Source organism: Pteropus medius, unplaced genomic scaffold (genome assembly GCF_902729225.1).
Source record: "Pteropus medius unplaced genomic scaffold, Ma_sr-lr_union100, whole genome shotgun sequence".
Classification (NCBI taxonomy): domain Eukaryota; kingdom Metazoa; phylum Chordata; class Mammalia; order Chiroptera; family Pteropodidae; genus Pteropus; species Pteropus medius.
Window position 1 is genome coordinate 5,636,286 of NW_024348304.1, and position 17,707 is coordinate 5,653,992.

Genomic DNA, 17,707 nt, shown 5'->3' on the forward strand with positions numbered 1-17,707 from the left:
ATGTGACCTCAGGTGGAAAGCATCTTGAAGACACAGAGAGAACACCGTCTACAAGGCAAGGGTGCCTGAGGCTACCAGAAGCTCAGAGGCAGGCATGGAATTGCTGCCCCTCCCCCCATGACATCTCGACTTAAGACCAAGACCACTGACCTCCAAGACTGCGAGACAACAAATGTCTGCTGCTTAAGCCACCCAGTCTGTAATGCTGTTAGAGAAGAGCAGCCTCAGGAAACTACACAGGCATGAATATAAATGTCGCAACAGGCTGCCATGCAGAGAGCTTCGAATAAGTTGTCGATTAAAAAACTGCATTAGCCCTCTCCATACTTACTTGCGTGAAAAAAAGTTTCGTACAACTAGAATTGTTATTCAGTGTTTCTGGCACTTGTTGGAACTGAGAGAGCAACAAGCCTAATTAGGAATAGCAAGAAGAACACACTTTCTATGCAGAACTATATAGTTCTCTCACCCTACAAGATGACAGTGACTGCCATGCCTAGTAATATAAAACACTGAAGTAAGAGTATCCTGTTAAAATGAGCTTAATATACTTCTTACTGTGCCCAAAAGCAAAATTAAATTTTATGAAAGAACTATACTGGCTCTTTCAATTTACAAAGTTGTTTAAATATATAGTCTTAAATTTAAGAGGCACATTATTAATGCAGAGAAAACTTGGGGAGAAAATTCCATCACCTATAATAAATATATTCATAGTCACGATCAGACTACATATAATGTACATTTTTCTATGCTGTGGATTAGGTAAATCATAATATATGTGAACTATTCTTTTTCAACTGATCATTGCGGTTGCTTCTGATCTTCTAATATTACTATTATTATTTTCCTTTAAATCTTTTCATATTTTAAATGACTTCCTTAGGACAGATTCTTGGAGGTGGGAGCTATAACAAAGAGCACGTTAATGGGTTTTGTTTAATTGTTTTCTAATGCTACAAAATTTAAGAGTAATAATTTCACTGTGTCTCTTATAGAAGGCCACTAAGAGATAGCGGCCTATCCATACAGCCTATTAATGAGATTCCAACAAATGTATTCACAGTTAGAACATCAAAAGAAGAACCAGCGTTCTAGAATGCTCTAATCATAATCTAGAAGTAGTTTACTTTTTTTTTAAACTTCAAAGAAAAAAATGATTTATTCTTACTGTATTTAGATTTTAAAGGAGTATTTTAATATGTTCCAGTTGGCCAAAGTGTTTTCTACGTGTCTCTTGTGATGGATAAAAACAAAATAAAAGGAATGAGTTAAAAAAATACTCTTAGACATGCACAGCAATAAAGAGGATCCTAACACATTTTTTGTGACACTGCACAAGTTATACTGGTAAAATTGAAATAATAGCTCTACCTTTTGTCATTTACACAGAATGAATCACTGACTTTCAAAGCTTTTATTCACAGTCCATTACGTATGGACTTTTAGAATCATAAATGGTTTCTACAAGAAATACTCGCATCTGTGTGGTCATTTCCAAGCAGAGAATTAATTTGGACTCGGCTCAGGTAAAGCTCTGTAACATGCACATCAAGCTGCAGCGGAGCGCTTCCCAGGAGGGTCATTATCTTACCTCAGCTACCTTTTCCTTTGCCATTTCCAGCTGAGAAAGCAGCTCTTGGCTATGAAGTTTCTGTCGACTCAGCTCACTCCTATTAGTTGAAAGAGAGAAAAGCCATTAATATGACTGTTTAAAAACCTAACAAAATAGAATCTTTATTAGTGAGGTACATGTTCATGTTTTGAAAATATCACCTCGTATATAAAATAAAGTTGCTTATTAATAGACCACATCTTACAGGACTCATCCATTTCTTTATAAAGTGTGCATATAGTCTGGAGATGTTTATACAACGATGTGAATACACTTAACACTATTGAACTGCACACTAAAAAAATGGTTAAAATGATAAATTTAATGTTATGTATGTTTTATCACAATTTAAAAATGGTTAAAATCGTACATTTTATGTTATAATTTATCACAGTAAAAAACAAAACAAAACAAACCCCCACATATATACATATTAAAAGTGCCAAAGCAGCTTCAATATTATTATCTTGAGATATTTGGCATTAAAATGAAAGTATATTCATATTAAACAGATATAGTGCTTTTGCTGTTATAAAATCTCATAAGCTATTGCGATTCTTCGCTATAGTATACATTTTTAAGATTCGTTTGCAGTGCTTCTCAGATGAGCTTCACTCTAGGAAAGTTAAGGTGATGTTAATCTCGCCATCATTTTAGTGTGGTAGATTCAGGGCTGGCATTTATGTTTAGGTTGTCTATATGCTGTATTTTATACATGGATACCTTTTATTCAGTATTAGCTAGAATTACCTTATGCATAGAACTATCTTTTTTTCCTGTTCAACACATATGCATTATATTATTTTTGGCCAAAGATAATTTCGAGAGTCACAGGTTAGAAGTAAACATGCTGCAGTCTTAAAAATAACTTTAAAAAGATTGAATCAATTTTTAAGTATTAAAATAGTTAATGAAAGATTGTTTTTTATCCTTTGAGCTCACTTCTGCTTCTTAAATAAATCAACAGACTAAGACTTCCAAAGTAACTTCAGCTTTGAGTTTTTTCCAAAGAAGCTATACAGTTTGAAAACTTGGTCTCTTAAGTGTCCTATATTTGAGTGAAAAGTTGTTAAAATCAGGAAACGATTTGTTATAAATATATAGGAGAGAACAAAAAAATAATATCATCCACAAATCAATTCCACAAATATTTACTGGACACTCATTACCAAGTGCAAGGTTTATGGTGGCAAACACAGAGTAGCTGCCATGGCAGAACGTACAGACCAAGGAGGCGATGGCTTATTCTACCTCAGCAGCTTCGTCGATGCAGGTCACTGACGGTGAGGAACTTTATCACCGACTCTGTGACAGACAAACCCAAATGTTCTACCTAAGCTTCGTTTTGGTGGTCATAATAACGTAGAATAAATTTCTGTGCTACTTTAAAGTATCTTGCATAGCTTAAAATTCCTGCTGCTCCTCAAAAAAATAAAACAAAAAAATAGCAAAATGACCAAAGTGGTCAGACCTCTAGGCCAAATGTAATTAAAGTTATGCACATTAGTGCTGATAAGAAAGCATCTTTGAATACTACTGAGATTAAGATGAAACGATGATCATAATTAATTATTTATTTACTTTTTAAATTAAGTTTATTGGGGTAATGTTGGTTAATACAATTATATAATCTTCAGGTGTGCTTTATAATTTGACATCTGTATATTCTATTGTGTGTTTACCACCCAAAGTTCAGTTTCCTTCAGTTACTATATATTTGATCCCCTTTACCCACTTCGCCCTCCCCCTATGCTCCTATATTTGATCCCCTTTATCCTTTCTACCTCTACCCCCCTCCCCCATCCCCTACCCTCTGGTAACCACTAGTCTATAGTCCATGTCCATGAGTCTCTGTTTGTCCTGTTCATCTGTTGCTTTTATATCCCACAAATAAGTGATATCATGTGATTTTCAACTTTTTCTGTCTGGCTTATTTTGCTTACTATAATACCTAAAGTATACAAAGAACTCATAAGACTCAATAACAACAAAAAAACAATCCAATCAAAAAATGGGCAGAGGACATGAACAGACACTTCTCCCTAAAGACATACAAATGGCCAACAAATATATGAAAAGATGCTCAACATCGCTAGCTATTAGGGAAATGCAAATCAAAACCATAATGAGATACCATCTCACACCTGTCAGAATAGCTATAATTGACCCGACAAGTAATAACAAATGCTGGAGAGGATGTGGAAAAACAGGAACACTCATACACAGCTGGTGAGACTGCAAATTGGTACAGCCACTATGGAAAACAGTACGGAGGTTCCTCAACAAACTAAGCATTGATCTACCATATGATCCAGCAATCCTTTTACTGGGTATTTACCCCAAAGACTTGAAAACCTATGTCCAAAAAGATATTTGCACACTGATGTGCATACATAGCAGTATGTCACGGTGGCCAGGACATGGAAACAATCGAAGTGTCCTATGATAGATGATTGGCTGAAGAAGCTGTGGCACATATATACGATGGAATATTACTCAGCATAAGAAGAGATGAAATACTGCCATTTGCGACAACATAGATGGACCATATTTATAAAGTTAGCCAACATTCGGTTTATAGAAAGCCTTTTCAGAAAACATCTACTCCATAATTTGATATCTAAACAATTCACTTATTTACCCATGACAATTTACCTGAATGATAGTAATAATTGCTAATAAATACTATTAGTTATAATTTTCCAGAAAATTTAAGATCACAAACAGATTACTAACTTTAATTTTTACTGTGTAAATATTTATTCTGTTGTGTATCAAGCTTTGTCACCTCCACTGGACGGTGAGCAACTTATTCATCTTGGTTTCCTTATACTCTGGTATTCAACAGAGCTTGGCAAATAACAGGAAAGATGATGATGATGACGATGATGATGGTGCTTACTATGTGCCAGGACCTGGTCTAGGTGCTTCATATAAGTCAATTTATGTAGTTTTCAGAATAACCCTATGAGATCTGTTTCTACATCTGAGAAAATTAAAAGACAGAGACATTCAAAAACAAAGGTAAGTAACTTGCCTAGGGTCACATGGCTTGTCAGTTATAGAGTCAGGATTGAAAAACTGGGCCTCCGGTTCCAAAATGCGAGTTCAGAACCTCTCCCAGTCCTGCGGCACAGCAGGCAACTGCCAAGTGAACGGTGAAAGGGGCTGTGTGTGCATGTTAGGCGTGCTGGGATGTAAGTATCTACACATTTATCTGAAAATAGAACAAGTTATATCTTTACTTTTGACATATTTCCTAAAGGTCCAGTTCCACATTCCAACTGAACATCCCGAACGTCGCACTTTCACGTTGCCTCACCAACCTACTCACCCTGTCACCCTGACATCTCTGCCCTCGCTGCCTAAGTGAAAAACCTTAAAGTCAACTCTACTTCTCACTTACTCTTAAGTGCAATATCTAGTTTGCCCTAAACAGATTCTGCCTTTGCAATGTCTCTTGCATCTCTTCTTCATTTCTACTCAATGTTGCCATCACAACTCAAGTCCTTTTAACTTAATTTTGAGATATATTGCAACAGCCAACTGCTCAGGCTTCTCAATGTCAAGTTAAAAAACTATCTGCAAAGCACCCATCACAGTGCACACAGAAGTGCTCAATCAGTGCAGGGGTTTTCCCTTTCTAAGTCGCACATTGCTAAGCACATTTCTCTAAATCGCCATGTTAATAATTTGCCTTCTTGAAGGATAATTTCTAGAGCTGTCTTCTATTGGACAAAATAGTCCAAATCCCTGAGATTGGCATTCAAAATCATCCAGCACTTTGTGTAATTTATCTTTCCAGCCTGACCTCCAGTAGCAGTTAGGCTCTCACTGTCTTGCAAATGGACTATGCATGTGTCGCCGTTGGCCTCATGGACTATCATTCTCTGCATCCCCTTTTTCAGATTTGCCATCGAAATCCTGCTCATTCTTTAAGATTCCACCCTCGTCCCATTTCTTTCCATGCCCCTCCCCCATTCATTTTAATCCAGACGGTTCTTTTCTCACATCAAAGTTCTATACTTCTTTTATGTACAAGATATGTAGCATTTCCGTAGTATAATGATAATTAGTGGTTTATATATGTGTGTATACATACGTATGTATATGTATACACACTCCTCCAAGCACATCAAAAAATTTTTAAAAGGGGATTGTTTTTAGTTTCTACAGTATCTACCGCAGTGCTTTACACACAGAAATTCAATAAATAAGTGCTTATTTATGGCTAAATTTCTCTAGAATACCTAGCAGTTAGAAAATTGAGTTTATTTGTTCAGCATTTACTGAGGAATCTACCACAAAACATATTTTAGAGAAAGATTATTTATATTTACTTCTGTTTCACTTCTCTCTACGAAGGATTTGAAATGGCTAAGAAAAGGTTATTTTTCAGTTAAGTGTTTCCTCCAATCTCACTTCTGAATGAAATTTGAGAGGGTATTAAAGGGTGGAGAGAAAACCGATTTTGCCAGCTCTGTGCCCCAAGCCTTTCCTGGAGCCTGCCTGTTAGCACTCTGCAGCTGGCATTTCTCCGCCAGGATATTTCACTGCGGGGTGAAGGGAAGACCCAGGAGGAGGGCCTTCCTCTGAATTGGCTGTGAGACATTTTCTCTTCCTTAGAGAACATAATCGGGAGTCCCCTACATCATTAGTGATTTGGGAAAAACATTGAATGAGACTTTCCACAAACGTCACAGTGGTGTTGTAGATGAAATACTTGCTAAGTAAAATCTCTCCATTAGAAATCTTTAAAAGCAGAAACATTCCTACCTATCAGGGGTGATTCAAGAGTGGCCTGCCAGCAGGTACAGCGAGAGATGGCATCTCCAGTTCTCATCGGACACTGTGGCACTTAAAGAGTACTTTACACTAATTAAGTAATTTAAATGAAACTGTGTGCAATTTTGCTATAACTTCTGGCATGTAAAGTTTATAATATATTATAAGGTATAAGGTAAAATTATTATCTCCCACCAATTTTAATATTAAGTATAGAAAAATGAGGAATCCTTTATATCATTGGGAATTGCTTAGTCTATCAGTGTCTTAAATATTTTTAGTTCACTTGTATAATGCATGTGTATGCAACCAAATATCCTAGTCATGCCTACAAAATATAGTTTAGGAATATAGTTGTAAAATATAATCGATTTACTACCTTCTGTGCAGGTAAAATTTTAAGAAACAATTTATAAACAAAGTAGTTTATGCTGTATCTATTAAGAAATTGTGAAATGTTTTAGTAAACAAAATATTATAATTAAGATTGATAAGTCATCAAACTCTTCTTCCATTCAAGATGCAAGTAGGTGAAGGGTGGGAGCCTACGGCAAGGGCTCTGCACCTGTGGTCCACGGACGGACTTCAGGTGTGCTCACCACCCCTGTGAAGCTATGGGCAGCATCTTGTGAGTCTGTTTACCTTTTCTGGGAAGAGGGCCCATAGGTTTCCTCAGACATTTTTAGAGGTCTGAGGCCTAAGGAAGAATAAGGATTTTGTCTGTGCTTTTCACCTGGAATATACAAAGTTTTTTTAGATTTTTTTTTTTTTAAGTATGAGCACAATGATTGAAGTATTTCAATGTTGAATGTCTTTTTTTCCCCACAAACTACATCTGTAACGTACCCTCTATAATTATTTCCACTTTGGGCTACATTAATGTGGTATCATAATTTAAAGGCACTTGGCAAGCAATCTGAATACAGAAGTATTCAAGATTTTTACAGTATTCTCTCTATTCTTTTATAGTTGCTTGTCCAAACCTAATTCAATAGCAAATTCTCCAACATACGCAACTAAGTTTTAAAAGAAAAACTTTCTCCTTCTGTACTTACGCATCACTGCTCTACTTAATTATGTATTTCCAGAACAAGTACAACTGGTATAACTTGGTTTGGGAACAAACACACTGACGCTCGTAAAGCAGGTGGCAGAAGCGACACTGGAGCAGAGCCCTGGGCACTGGTCCGCGTGCTCTGCACAGACAGGTCTGGTCGACATCAGGTGACTAAGCCCGTCAGCAGGGTGTTCTACTGCTGTTCCTGGTTATCGCTTCAAGTTTGCAAAGCAGTTATTATTCTCATCATGCAAGTAAAGGAATTAAGACTCAGAGAAGTTATTTAATGTTCTTAATGTCATAAAATGATTGAATGAAAAAGTGGGGTTCATACCAGTCTTTCAGTCGAAAATGTTCTCTCAACTAAATCACACTGCCTCTCATCTTAAGTCGAATCAATTATCAGAGATCTGTGGCATCATATAACATCAAGATCTAAAAGGCAAAATGAAGATTCTCCAGAAAAAAAAATTAATCCTAAGTATGTGACAAAATGGTCAGTATTGTGATCTAAACCTTTCATATGCCTTCAAAAGACCTGACTATTGCAAGGAAAATCACCCTAAGGTTTCAAATCTCATTCAGTTAACTAAAAATACCGCGGGCTAGAGCAGACGGGCCAGCTTCGGCTACAGTAGCGCCCTCTTGGTCATAGTGCCAGGTGCGCTCTCTCTCCCTATCTGCATGTTCCCAAGTGACCGCATCCAGTCCGTGACTTACAGGGACATTAAAGAGCACTATCTTTCCTTCCCAACCTTCCTCCCTCCCAGTGAATGCCATCCTCCTAGGCGCTCCACTCAAAAGCTCAGGCTCCAGCTTAGATTCCCTCCCCTTCTTCCTGTGCCGTGTTTAATTTATCAGTAAGTCCTACCTCCCTAATATGTAACTGCCCACTTCTCTGCATCTCCACCAGTGGCACTCTGTCCTAAGCCACTACATCGATTGCCTGGAAAACTGATCATCTGACCTCTGGTCTCTCTGACTCCATGTTTGCCTGTTCTCTAGTCTATTTTCCATATGATGTGGAAAACTGGTCTAAAGTGGTCTTTTAAAGATCTAAGGATGTTTAATATCCTCTGATGATTTCCCATTGCTGTACTCGGACTTTATTTTAACTTAAAATACTCTTACTTAAGTATCTTCCTTAAAGTAAGTAAGCATGTCTTATTTAAAACAGCTTACCAGATGTCGCGATCTGATCGCTGCCTCGTTCCTTGGCCTCATGGCATTCTCTCCCCCCGCTCGCCCCACTGTAACCGCTTGGATCTACAGCTTCTAACACTGGGCCTTTGTACTCGCTACTCCTCATCTGGCTTCTCGTATAGTTGGCCTCGGTTGAAATGTCGGCTTTTCTGACGGCGTCTTTAAAGATGTCCACCTCTTTCCGTTCTCATGTCTCAGCTATTGTCTTCCACGTCGCCCCATCTGTTTTCGTTAGACCACTTAAGACACCTAAAATTACCTTGTTTACTTGTTGGTTTACCTTATTATTTGTCTCTCCCCACCAGAATGAAAGCTTCAAAAGGGAGTTACATTCACAAGGCGTAGCATAGCGCCTGGCACACACAAGGTGGTTTTTAGTCTTGGAAAATTTTAGTTAATTCCACATAAGCAGTTAACTGGTCTATTCAATAATAACATTTCTAATATCCTATGACTTGCTTTTTCGAAGTTATCACCACCTACTTGCATTCATATCAGAACTCATTAGACAATTCAGCAGTTACATTTTCACAGTAGCAATCAAGTGGTACTACAAATTTGGGAGACTACTGATAGGAAAAGCAACAAATTCAAAGTTTTATTTATAAAAATCATAGGAAGCTTATTTTTAGAAGTGATCTGAAGAATGAACTCAAAGTTACAAAGTAGTGGGTGAATCTCTGCACAAGATTTCATTTTAAGGGCTGATCTTAGGATAAGATTGTAGGAACAGTAAAGTTCATTCAGTTCGGTAAATCCTGAACTGCGTGCCTGTTATGTTCTATACATGATACCGGTCCTGGGGAGGTAAGATCCAGTCATAGTTTCACTCTAGAAATACGAGAAATATTGAAAAGCTGCTGGGCTTATCGCATGGGTAGTGAATGCTGTAAGAGTCCCCAGCGCTCTGGGGACACGCGGGGGATTAGGAGACTGCAGCTGTCTCCACAGAGCTGATATGTGGAGACAAACGGAAGTTAGATGGACAAAAGCAGGGAAGGGGCAGAAAAGCGTTGCGATCAAATCCACGTGTGAAGGCCAGGGAACAAGAGAGGACAATAAATTTAAAAAACTGAAAGAAGTCTAGTATGAAAGGGGCATAGAGACTGACTAGGTGTGTAGGGGTGAGAGGAAGAAGCAGAAAATGCAGATTGCAAAGGATCTTATATGTCTTGACAGGAAACTGAGACTTTATCATCAATACACTGGGGAGGTGCTGAAGTATTTTAAGAAAAGCGACATGATTAGATTTGAGGATCCGAAAATCTTGCTGATTATAGCAGGGAAAATAATAAGGAAATAAGACTGCAGTAAATTAGAGGTTACTGCATAATCCGAGTGAACAACTGCTGACAGCCTGAACGATCAGAGAGAAATGGACAGATTCAAGAGATGGTTGGGGTGCGGGACAGAATCAGTAGTACTTGATTTAGGGGTATGAGGAGAAGGAGTTCAGGACAGCCACCTGGAGTTTTCCTCGAGCAACTGGGTAGATATTATCACTCATGGAGATGGGAAATACAGGATTAAATAAAAGCTTGGGTGAGGCCTGAAGTAATGGGGTTTTCAATACACTGAGTTTGAGGTACCTATGGGAATGTTCAGAAGAGAGTTGGAAATCACTTCAAAAGGGTCAGCATTAGAAGCTGTTTTGTAATGACAATGAGCCCCTCCATGTGTCTCTGTCATAGAAATGGACATCCTAACCCATGCTCAGAGAATCGCCACCATAAACGCACTTCGGTTCTCAGTATCACTGGCATGCATAACTGAAAAGGGATGGTTATGAGGCTAAGAACAAAGTTTTCCCTACAATGCATTAATCTCTTTGAGAATGCCACAAATACTTTATCTAAAATAAGAGAAGTTATGGTTCCTCGGGGCATCTAATAAGAGTTTGAAATTTGGGCCAATATCTTAAGCTTTATAACTAATGACTAGAACTGCTCAGATTATTCTGTTATCATTGAGGCACAATTTAAGATAAGGGTGAACCATGCATATTTTGATTGATACAGCATAAAGGAAAACTTCCTCAATGCAGGAAATCCTTCAGTGATGACTAAAGAGTAAACCACACAAGGCTCTATTCTCTATTAGACGAGACAATGACAAAAGGTGCACTATTCATTTCTGGGAAATGATGGATCTGCCAGCTGCAGAATCTGCTTTCTTCGAAACTCTTATAACAAATTAACATAGCATGTGCCAGATGTTTTTTTTTTTCTGTTGAATTATACTATAATATGCTTCAGTTACTTTTAGTAATTATGCATTTTGTAATCTGCCAGTACCTGCAGCTGCCTCTCATCCTGTTAATTAAAAAAAGAAAAAAAAAAGAAAAACTTAAAAAAGCAGTTATGGCAGCCAAACATTACATATATATAGCCAAGAATAATGCTTTAGAGATTAAAGAGAATTACTTGGACTCAAGTGCTGTGGAATTTTACATATATAGTTTTGGACAAGAAAATATTACATATTGTATATTCATTCATTCATTCACTAAATACAATGTTATTAAACACCTACCTGTTAGCTCACTCACGGTCGGTCGGTCGTATAGAAGAGATGAACGTGAATGATGTTCATATTAAGTTACACTACAATTCAGTAAGTGCCAAAAAGAGAAATGAGCACAGTGAAACAGCAGTGCGGGAAAAGGAAAGACGCAATCTGTCAGGGGAATTAAGAACGCCTTATAGAGAAAACTGATATTTGAGGTGGGTCTGGAAGGAAGAACACGTTTTCAGGTGGGGAGTTGGAAAAAGACACCCCTAGAAAGAAAGAGCCATGGACAAACTAGCCCTAGAATCATCCTTGATCCCTCTCTTTTCCTTAATACTTCACATCTAATCCATCGACACTTTCTATAATCTATTAAAAAAAAAAAAAGACTCCCAAATAATCCATCTTCCTCTTCCTTGTCTAAGCCGCGATCATCTCTTAACAAAACTCTTGCAATAGCCTTCTAAGTCCTTCCTTGGTCTGTTTACTCACTTCCGTTTTCCACCTTAGTAGCCAGAGTGAACTTTTAAAAAAATCTGATCAGGACACTTCTTTCAAAACTGTCCACTGGCCTTTGTCCACCCTTAATACTCTTTAACTAGGCTAATAACCCATACAAGACCAAGGGTTCCTGTCTGCAGCAGAGGCAGTGTCCAGCAGACATCCATGGGCTTCATACACATTTCCCAGATGCCTACGCAGTTAGATTGGGTCCACACGAGTAGCTTGGCCAGTGACGAGAAAAGGAAGTGACGTGTATCACTTCAGAGCTGATTTAGTTAAGAGCCACCGTTCAGAATTCCACCACACTTCCCCCCGCTTTTTCCCCTTGTTCCAGAGAGCTTGGAAACTACAAATTCAAGATGGGAGAACCGCTACCAGCAGAGCCTTCCTGCCATACTGCCTTAGACATGCAATACCAGCAAGAAATAAACCTTTCCTGTGTTAGGCCTTGGAATTTCAGAGTTTGGGGCGGCTGGCGTTACCTAACACAGACATTGCCTAATCTGCCACGACTGCCTTCACTTCGCACACTATTTCTTTTACTTCAAATGAAGCAGGCATATTCCTGCCTTGGGATCTTTGCACTAGTTATTCTGTTTAAAAGGCAGGATCGTTTTTTGTCATTAGATCTCATCTTAAGATTAATTTCCTCACAGGATCCTGTCTACCAGTCTCAGGTTTCCACCCATTCATTATAGCATCGGCTTATTTTAATTTTCTGTATAGTACTTATTATCTGATTTTAAACATGTATTTATTTACTTGATAATTTCCACCTCCTCATCAATAATCTAATATCTTCAAAGAAAAAGGGGTCACCTGGGCTTTGCTCTGTCCTCAGCATGACGAGTGGACGCGGAGCAGATGAGGAGGGGTGAAGCCCGGGCAGAGCGTTTGGTTTCCCGGGGCGGTTGTTTGGTGCAGCTGGGACATAGGAACATGAAGGACGGAGGTAGAGTTTATCATTGATGATAAACAAGGCGAAGAAAAGATTGTAAAAACATTATAGGCGACAATAAAACAGAAGTCTTTAAGCAGGCAGGGCCAGGATTGGATTCGCTTTTTAGGAAGATAGTTCTGACAGCAGTATGAAGGGTGAAACAGAGTGGGGGAAACTCATAACGGAGAAACCAGAGTGAAGGAGGCTACTCTGACATGTTAAAGATGTGAAGGGCCCGACCAATGCCAAGAACACATATGTTGCTGTATGTTTACACATGTGCTAGCTTTTCTGTAGGACAAATTTCTGCACCTGCATTTGCAGAAGGATCTGGACAGTTCGAGTTGTGTTGGATGCTGCCATGTCACTTTTAAAAGTCACTTTTGCCAGTTCACGTTCCCACCAACACTACTACCGATTCCTGTTCCCCGCACGTTAACCATCTTTTACATTCTTGCCAACTTGCCAAGCAAAATTATCGTTTTAATGTGCATTTCTTCAGTGAACATTGTGGCTGAACCTGGCCTGATATGATTAAAGGAGCTTTGTATTTCCGCCTTTGTGAGCTGCCAGGTCGCATGCTTTGTCTATCATTCTGTGAGGTTGTTAATCTTTTTCTTAATTATTGAACTCTTGATGGATTCTGCATATTAATCTTTTGTTTTATTTTTTGTCATTTGTCTTTTTTATCTTTGGTATCATTCTTCATATAGAACTTTAAATTTTATGGTTAAATCAATTCATTATATTTTTTCTTTTTTAGATTCTGGATTTTGTGTTTTGATTAGAAAAATTTATCCATTCCGAGATAATAAAAATATCTTGCTTCTTTAAATATCTTCTTTTTTTAAATTTAGCTCTTTAATCCATCTGTAATTTATTTATATGTAGAATAAGAAATATTCTAAATGATTTAAAATTTTTCCAACATCATCTTTTCTAACCTGACAGCTATTAATAAGCACTTTGATATGAATGATAGAATGCAGAAATTAGCGGTACATACAGAGAAACCTTTACAGGGAAAGTCAAATGCATCAAATAAGCCATTTGCTTTTTTAATGTACTGATCTGTAGTTTATTTTGTAATTTATTATTAATAAAAAACCTAATTGGTTAAAGACTTGGATTTTATCATTGAATTTTTATAAAGACAAAACCATTTCTAAACCAAGGTACAGAAACAACATCTCAAGGGAGCCTGGCACAGCACAGCATAGACGTATTACACTGCTAATGCCCGCTATGGATGCTACTGTGAATATTTCCAGTAGAGAGCATCCCATTCGTAACATTTTTTTCATTGGAATAAGCATAAATTTTATTTTTTTACTTCAAAAATAATAAATTATGGCTGTCATGTAATTCTGTATTATGACCAATAGGGGAGATAGGTCAGTGAAAATACTTCAGAAGCTACTTTTTTATTGTAGAAAGATTTTTGACTTGATTTCATATATATATATATTCCTTGGTATTATTTATGTCTCCCAACTAGAGGGATACAATATATATATATAAATCTTGCCTAAAATCTAGTGCTTTCTAGAACTAGTAATGTTTTTTGTACAATTAAAAACGAAATAAGCATGTAAGCTTTTCATACACATATCCGGTGCATTACATCATTGTTTACTTGGAATCCAATAATCTCTTAGTATTTATAAAGGCTATTCCCTAAGCTCTGTGTTTACTGTTTCCTTCCTAAATATTTTACATGACAGGCATAGAGTTAACACTTTATATTTATTATCATATAAATAAAACCTTATAATAACATATGGGGTTCATAGATAAGGATAAAGGATTGGGGCTAGGTAGGATTCAAATTCAGGTCTTACTGACTCCTGAGTTAGAGCTCTCATCTATAACCCTGTGCTGCCTCCTTATGTGCAAAATACTATGTGTTTTTTTTTTAACATTATGTAATATATAATCCTTTTATAAAAGGAAATAATCTTAATGCAAAATCTTGTGAAAATATTTTCTATTTTGAAAATAAACATTTTAGTAAAACATGTCAAAACATACTAATACATTTTTAGTGATGTACCACAGACATGCAGAAAATCTCTCTTAGTATACTGGAATGTATTACATTTCCACCACTGTGGTTTAAACAAACAAGCAAAGGTTAACCATACCCTATAAAAACCAGATTTTCCTATGTAAAATCCTAAATATATACAATGAAACCTTGTTAGATTATAATGCTTTCTCACATTTTTATAAATTTATAAAAATCATCATATAACCAAGAAATATTTAACTTAAGCATAATTATACTTTTAAATTTTTTTCTTAAGAATTGCCTAAATCTAAACATTTCAAAGTGCATGGTGTAAACTATTTATTTTTGATAACCAATTTATCCTTCGATAATCTTCCTCAATCTACTCAACCTACCAAAAATGCCATAGAACATGGGACTTTTTAAATTTAATAAAAACAGTATTCGAATCCCTGGAATGAAAATCGGATTGTCACAAAAGCAGGAGAGGTGATGTGGGAAAATCTGGTTCTTTTTCTCCTGTCCTTAATAAGAGCGTTCAAAGAAGGGTATTTTTTTGCCTATGTAGTTAGTGTGGATTTATTAAAAACTGTGTTACACTGAACTCGAATGGCAGAAAGGAAAGCACTGACAATAATTAGCATCCATTTGAACTTGAAAAGATAAGATCATGGTAAGGACTGAAAAGGATGCTGAAAGTACCTCCAAGGAAGTCAAGGACTTCCCAGTATTCTAGGATTCTACATAGACTGGAAATAAATATAATGTCATCTGGATAATTTGAAAGTTCATATTAATTCTGAAACATTACTTAATAAGCTTTGAGGACAATGTGAGTTCTTAGCAATAACATACCAATAGAGTTTGATGTAAATTCAAATTCATAGAAATGGTAAAAGAAATAAAGAATTAATTCACTAAAATTAGAGATCGAGTTTTGAGAAACTTGGTAGCAGAGTGAACCTACATTAGAACAGGTTTGCATGGTCTGACTCCCCAACTAGAGTGCAGTGTCTCTGATGGCAGGGTGAGGTTGGCTCACTTTTGTACTGATGTTAAAAGCTATTTAAAAATGTATGTATATATATATATTGCATAATAAATAAAAAAACAATCTCACCCATGTTTGGTGCCAAGTGATGGTATTAGTCTCTTGATTTTGAAGGAAATATCTATTTCCTCCCCCCCCCCCTTTTTAAATCTATAATCTAAGAGGTAAAAAAAATTACTACATTACTGGAAATTTGGTTTCTTCGATTTATTTAGGGTTTGGAAGGTCATTTACCCAGATTGGCTTTTAAGGTTGGACAGAAAAGGGAGTAAGGCTTAAAACTGAAAAAAGTCTTCATTATATTTACTGGATACGAGCGCACAACTGGAGTCAAGATACGTGTTTCCTGACTCAGGCGAGGCAGGGCTTTGCTGCCCAGGGTGATCTGCTGAGCTCGCTGGCCACGGTGCACCAGCATGGCGGTGAGTCTAAGTAAACTTAGAAACCAAGATTTCCTTTGGCTAGGAATGTTCCTTAGAAACAAACTAGATACGGAAAACTTTTTAATGATTGCCAGATGGGAGGGAGGTTGGGGGGCTGGGTGAAAAAGGGGAAGGGATTAAGAAGTACATATTGGTAGTTACAAAATAGTCATTGGGAGGTAAAGTACAGCAGAGGGAATATAGTCAGTGCTATTGTAATAACCATGTATGGTGTCAGATGGATACTAGATTTATTGGGGGGATCACCGTGTAAGATATATAAATGTCTTCTATGTTGTACACCTGAAACTAATATCGTATGTCAACTATAATAGAAAAATTTTAAAAAGTTATTTAAAAAAAGGTTGGTTGGTTGGTTTCTATTTATTTTTCTCTTACGGTAGCTAATCATTTCATGTCGCTATATTAGGCACTCATTTTTTTTTTCAAAGTTTTTCAAAAATGATTCTCTGTATTTAATTGAGACTCAAACAAGGAGGCAGTATAGCAAAACGGGGGGAACCTGGTACAGGTGAGGAGCGTGGCCCTGCAGTGGAGCAGAGGCAGTCTGTCTACAGTTATTGCCAAGTCTGTGGAAAAAGATCACACAGGAATGCAAATGCAGTGACAGAAGCCTTGCAAGTTTTCTTCTGATTGCTTCTCCTCGGAGAAAAGAACAGAGGTTATCAAAAGAACAGAGGTTATCGGCTGAAAGTGATGACGGGGAGGCGTCCTAACGGGTTCGAGGAAAGACACGAGGGTGTGAAACGGCATCAGGAGAGCAGGAGAGACTTCCCGCCTGACTGCAGGGCGGCAGAAGGGCCCCTTCTGTGACCGTGAATTTAAAGTGAGACCACCAGCACGGCTGCCTGGAGCGGGGTGGGCGAAGGCACCGACGGGGGCCGGGTTTCATCAGGGCGTGGGCGGCAAAAGGAAGAGGGGAAAGAGGAGCAGGAAGGCTGAGGACGATGGTCCCGATGCTGAAACCGCACTCCCGGTGACACACGCGGGGCCTCGTCCCCTTCCCGCTTGCTTTATACTCTATCGCAGTACATATTTAATTTCTCTTATTTACTGTCTCTGTGTCCCCTGTTATGAAATCTCCTTGAAGGCAGGGATCTCTGATTTGTTCACTGCTATTGTCTTTTAAAAAGTACGATTCCTTACTGGATAGCAGCAAAGCAGTTACTACTGCATCTGTGCTCCCTACTCCCCACCACCGCCCTGTGGTTTAATAATAAGTGACTGGCTGCTTTATTACCTAGCAGCTATTTTTAAAGGGCTAAGTGATTTGGATGTAATTTTGATCTTTAAAACTTGAACTATTCATTTCTTATTCTTATTATAATAAAGAGATCTTAAGGTGGTGGAGGTTTCTCTAAAATTTTCTTAAGTAGAAGAGAGTAATAAAAAATAGAAAGTGATGAGCAATGAGATTGGAACACATGCAAAGGCCAGATCAGAAAAACTCGGATGGGAAGGATGGGAGGGTGGAATGAATTAACAAGATTCATATCACAAAGTTATCTCTGGCACTGTGTGGAAAATGGCTTAGAGGGGAAACGGATGGGAAAGCTGTTGCAGTGATGCAGGTAAGTGGTAGGGAGGTCT

At 37.7% G+C, this 17,707-nt stretch overlaps 1 protein-coding gene across 4 annotated transcripts in view; it reads right to left on the minus strand.

Moving 5' to 3' along the window:
- SCLT1 (sodium channel and clathrin linker 1) overlaps window positions 1-17,707 on the minus strand; it is a 102,422-nt gene that overhangs the window by 4,591 nt on the left and 80,124 nt on the right. For all 4 annotated transcript variants that reach the window (XM_039879644.1, XM_039879645.1, XM_039879642.1 and 1 more), the window contains one exon: window positions 1,595-1,673. In XM_039879644.1, coding sequence (XP_039735578.1) covers window positions 1,595-1,673 — 79 coding nt within the window. The remainder of the gene's footprint in view (window positions 1-1,594; window positions 1,674-17,707) is intronic.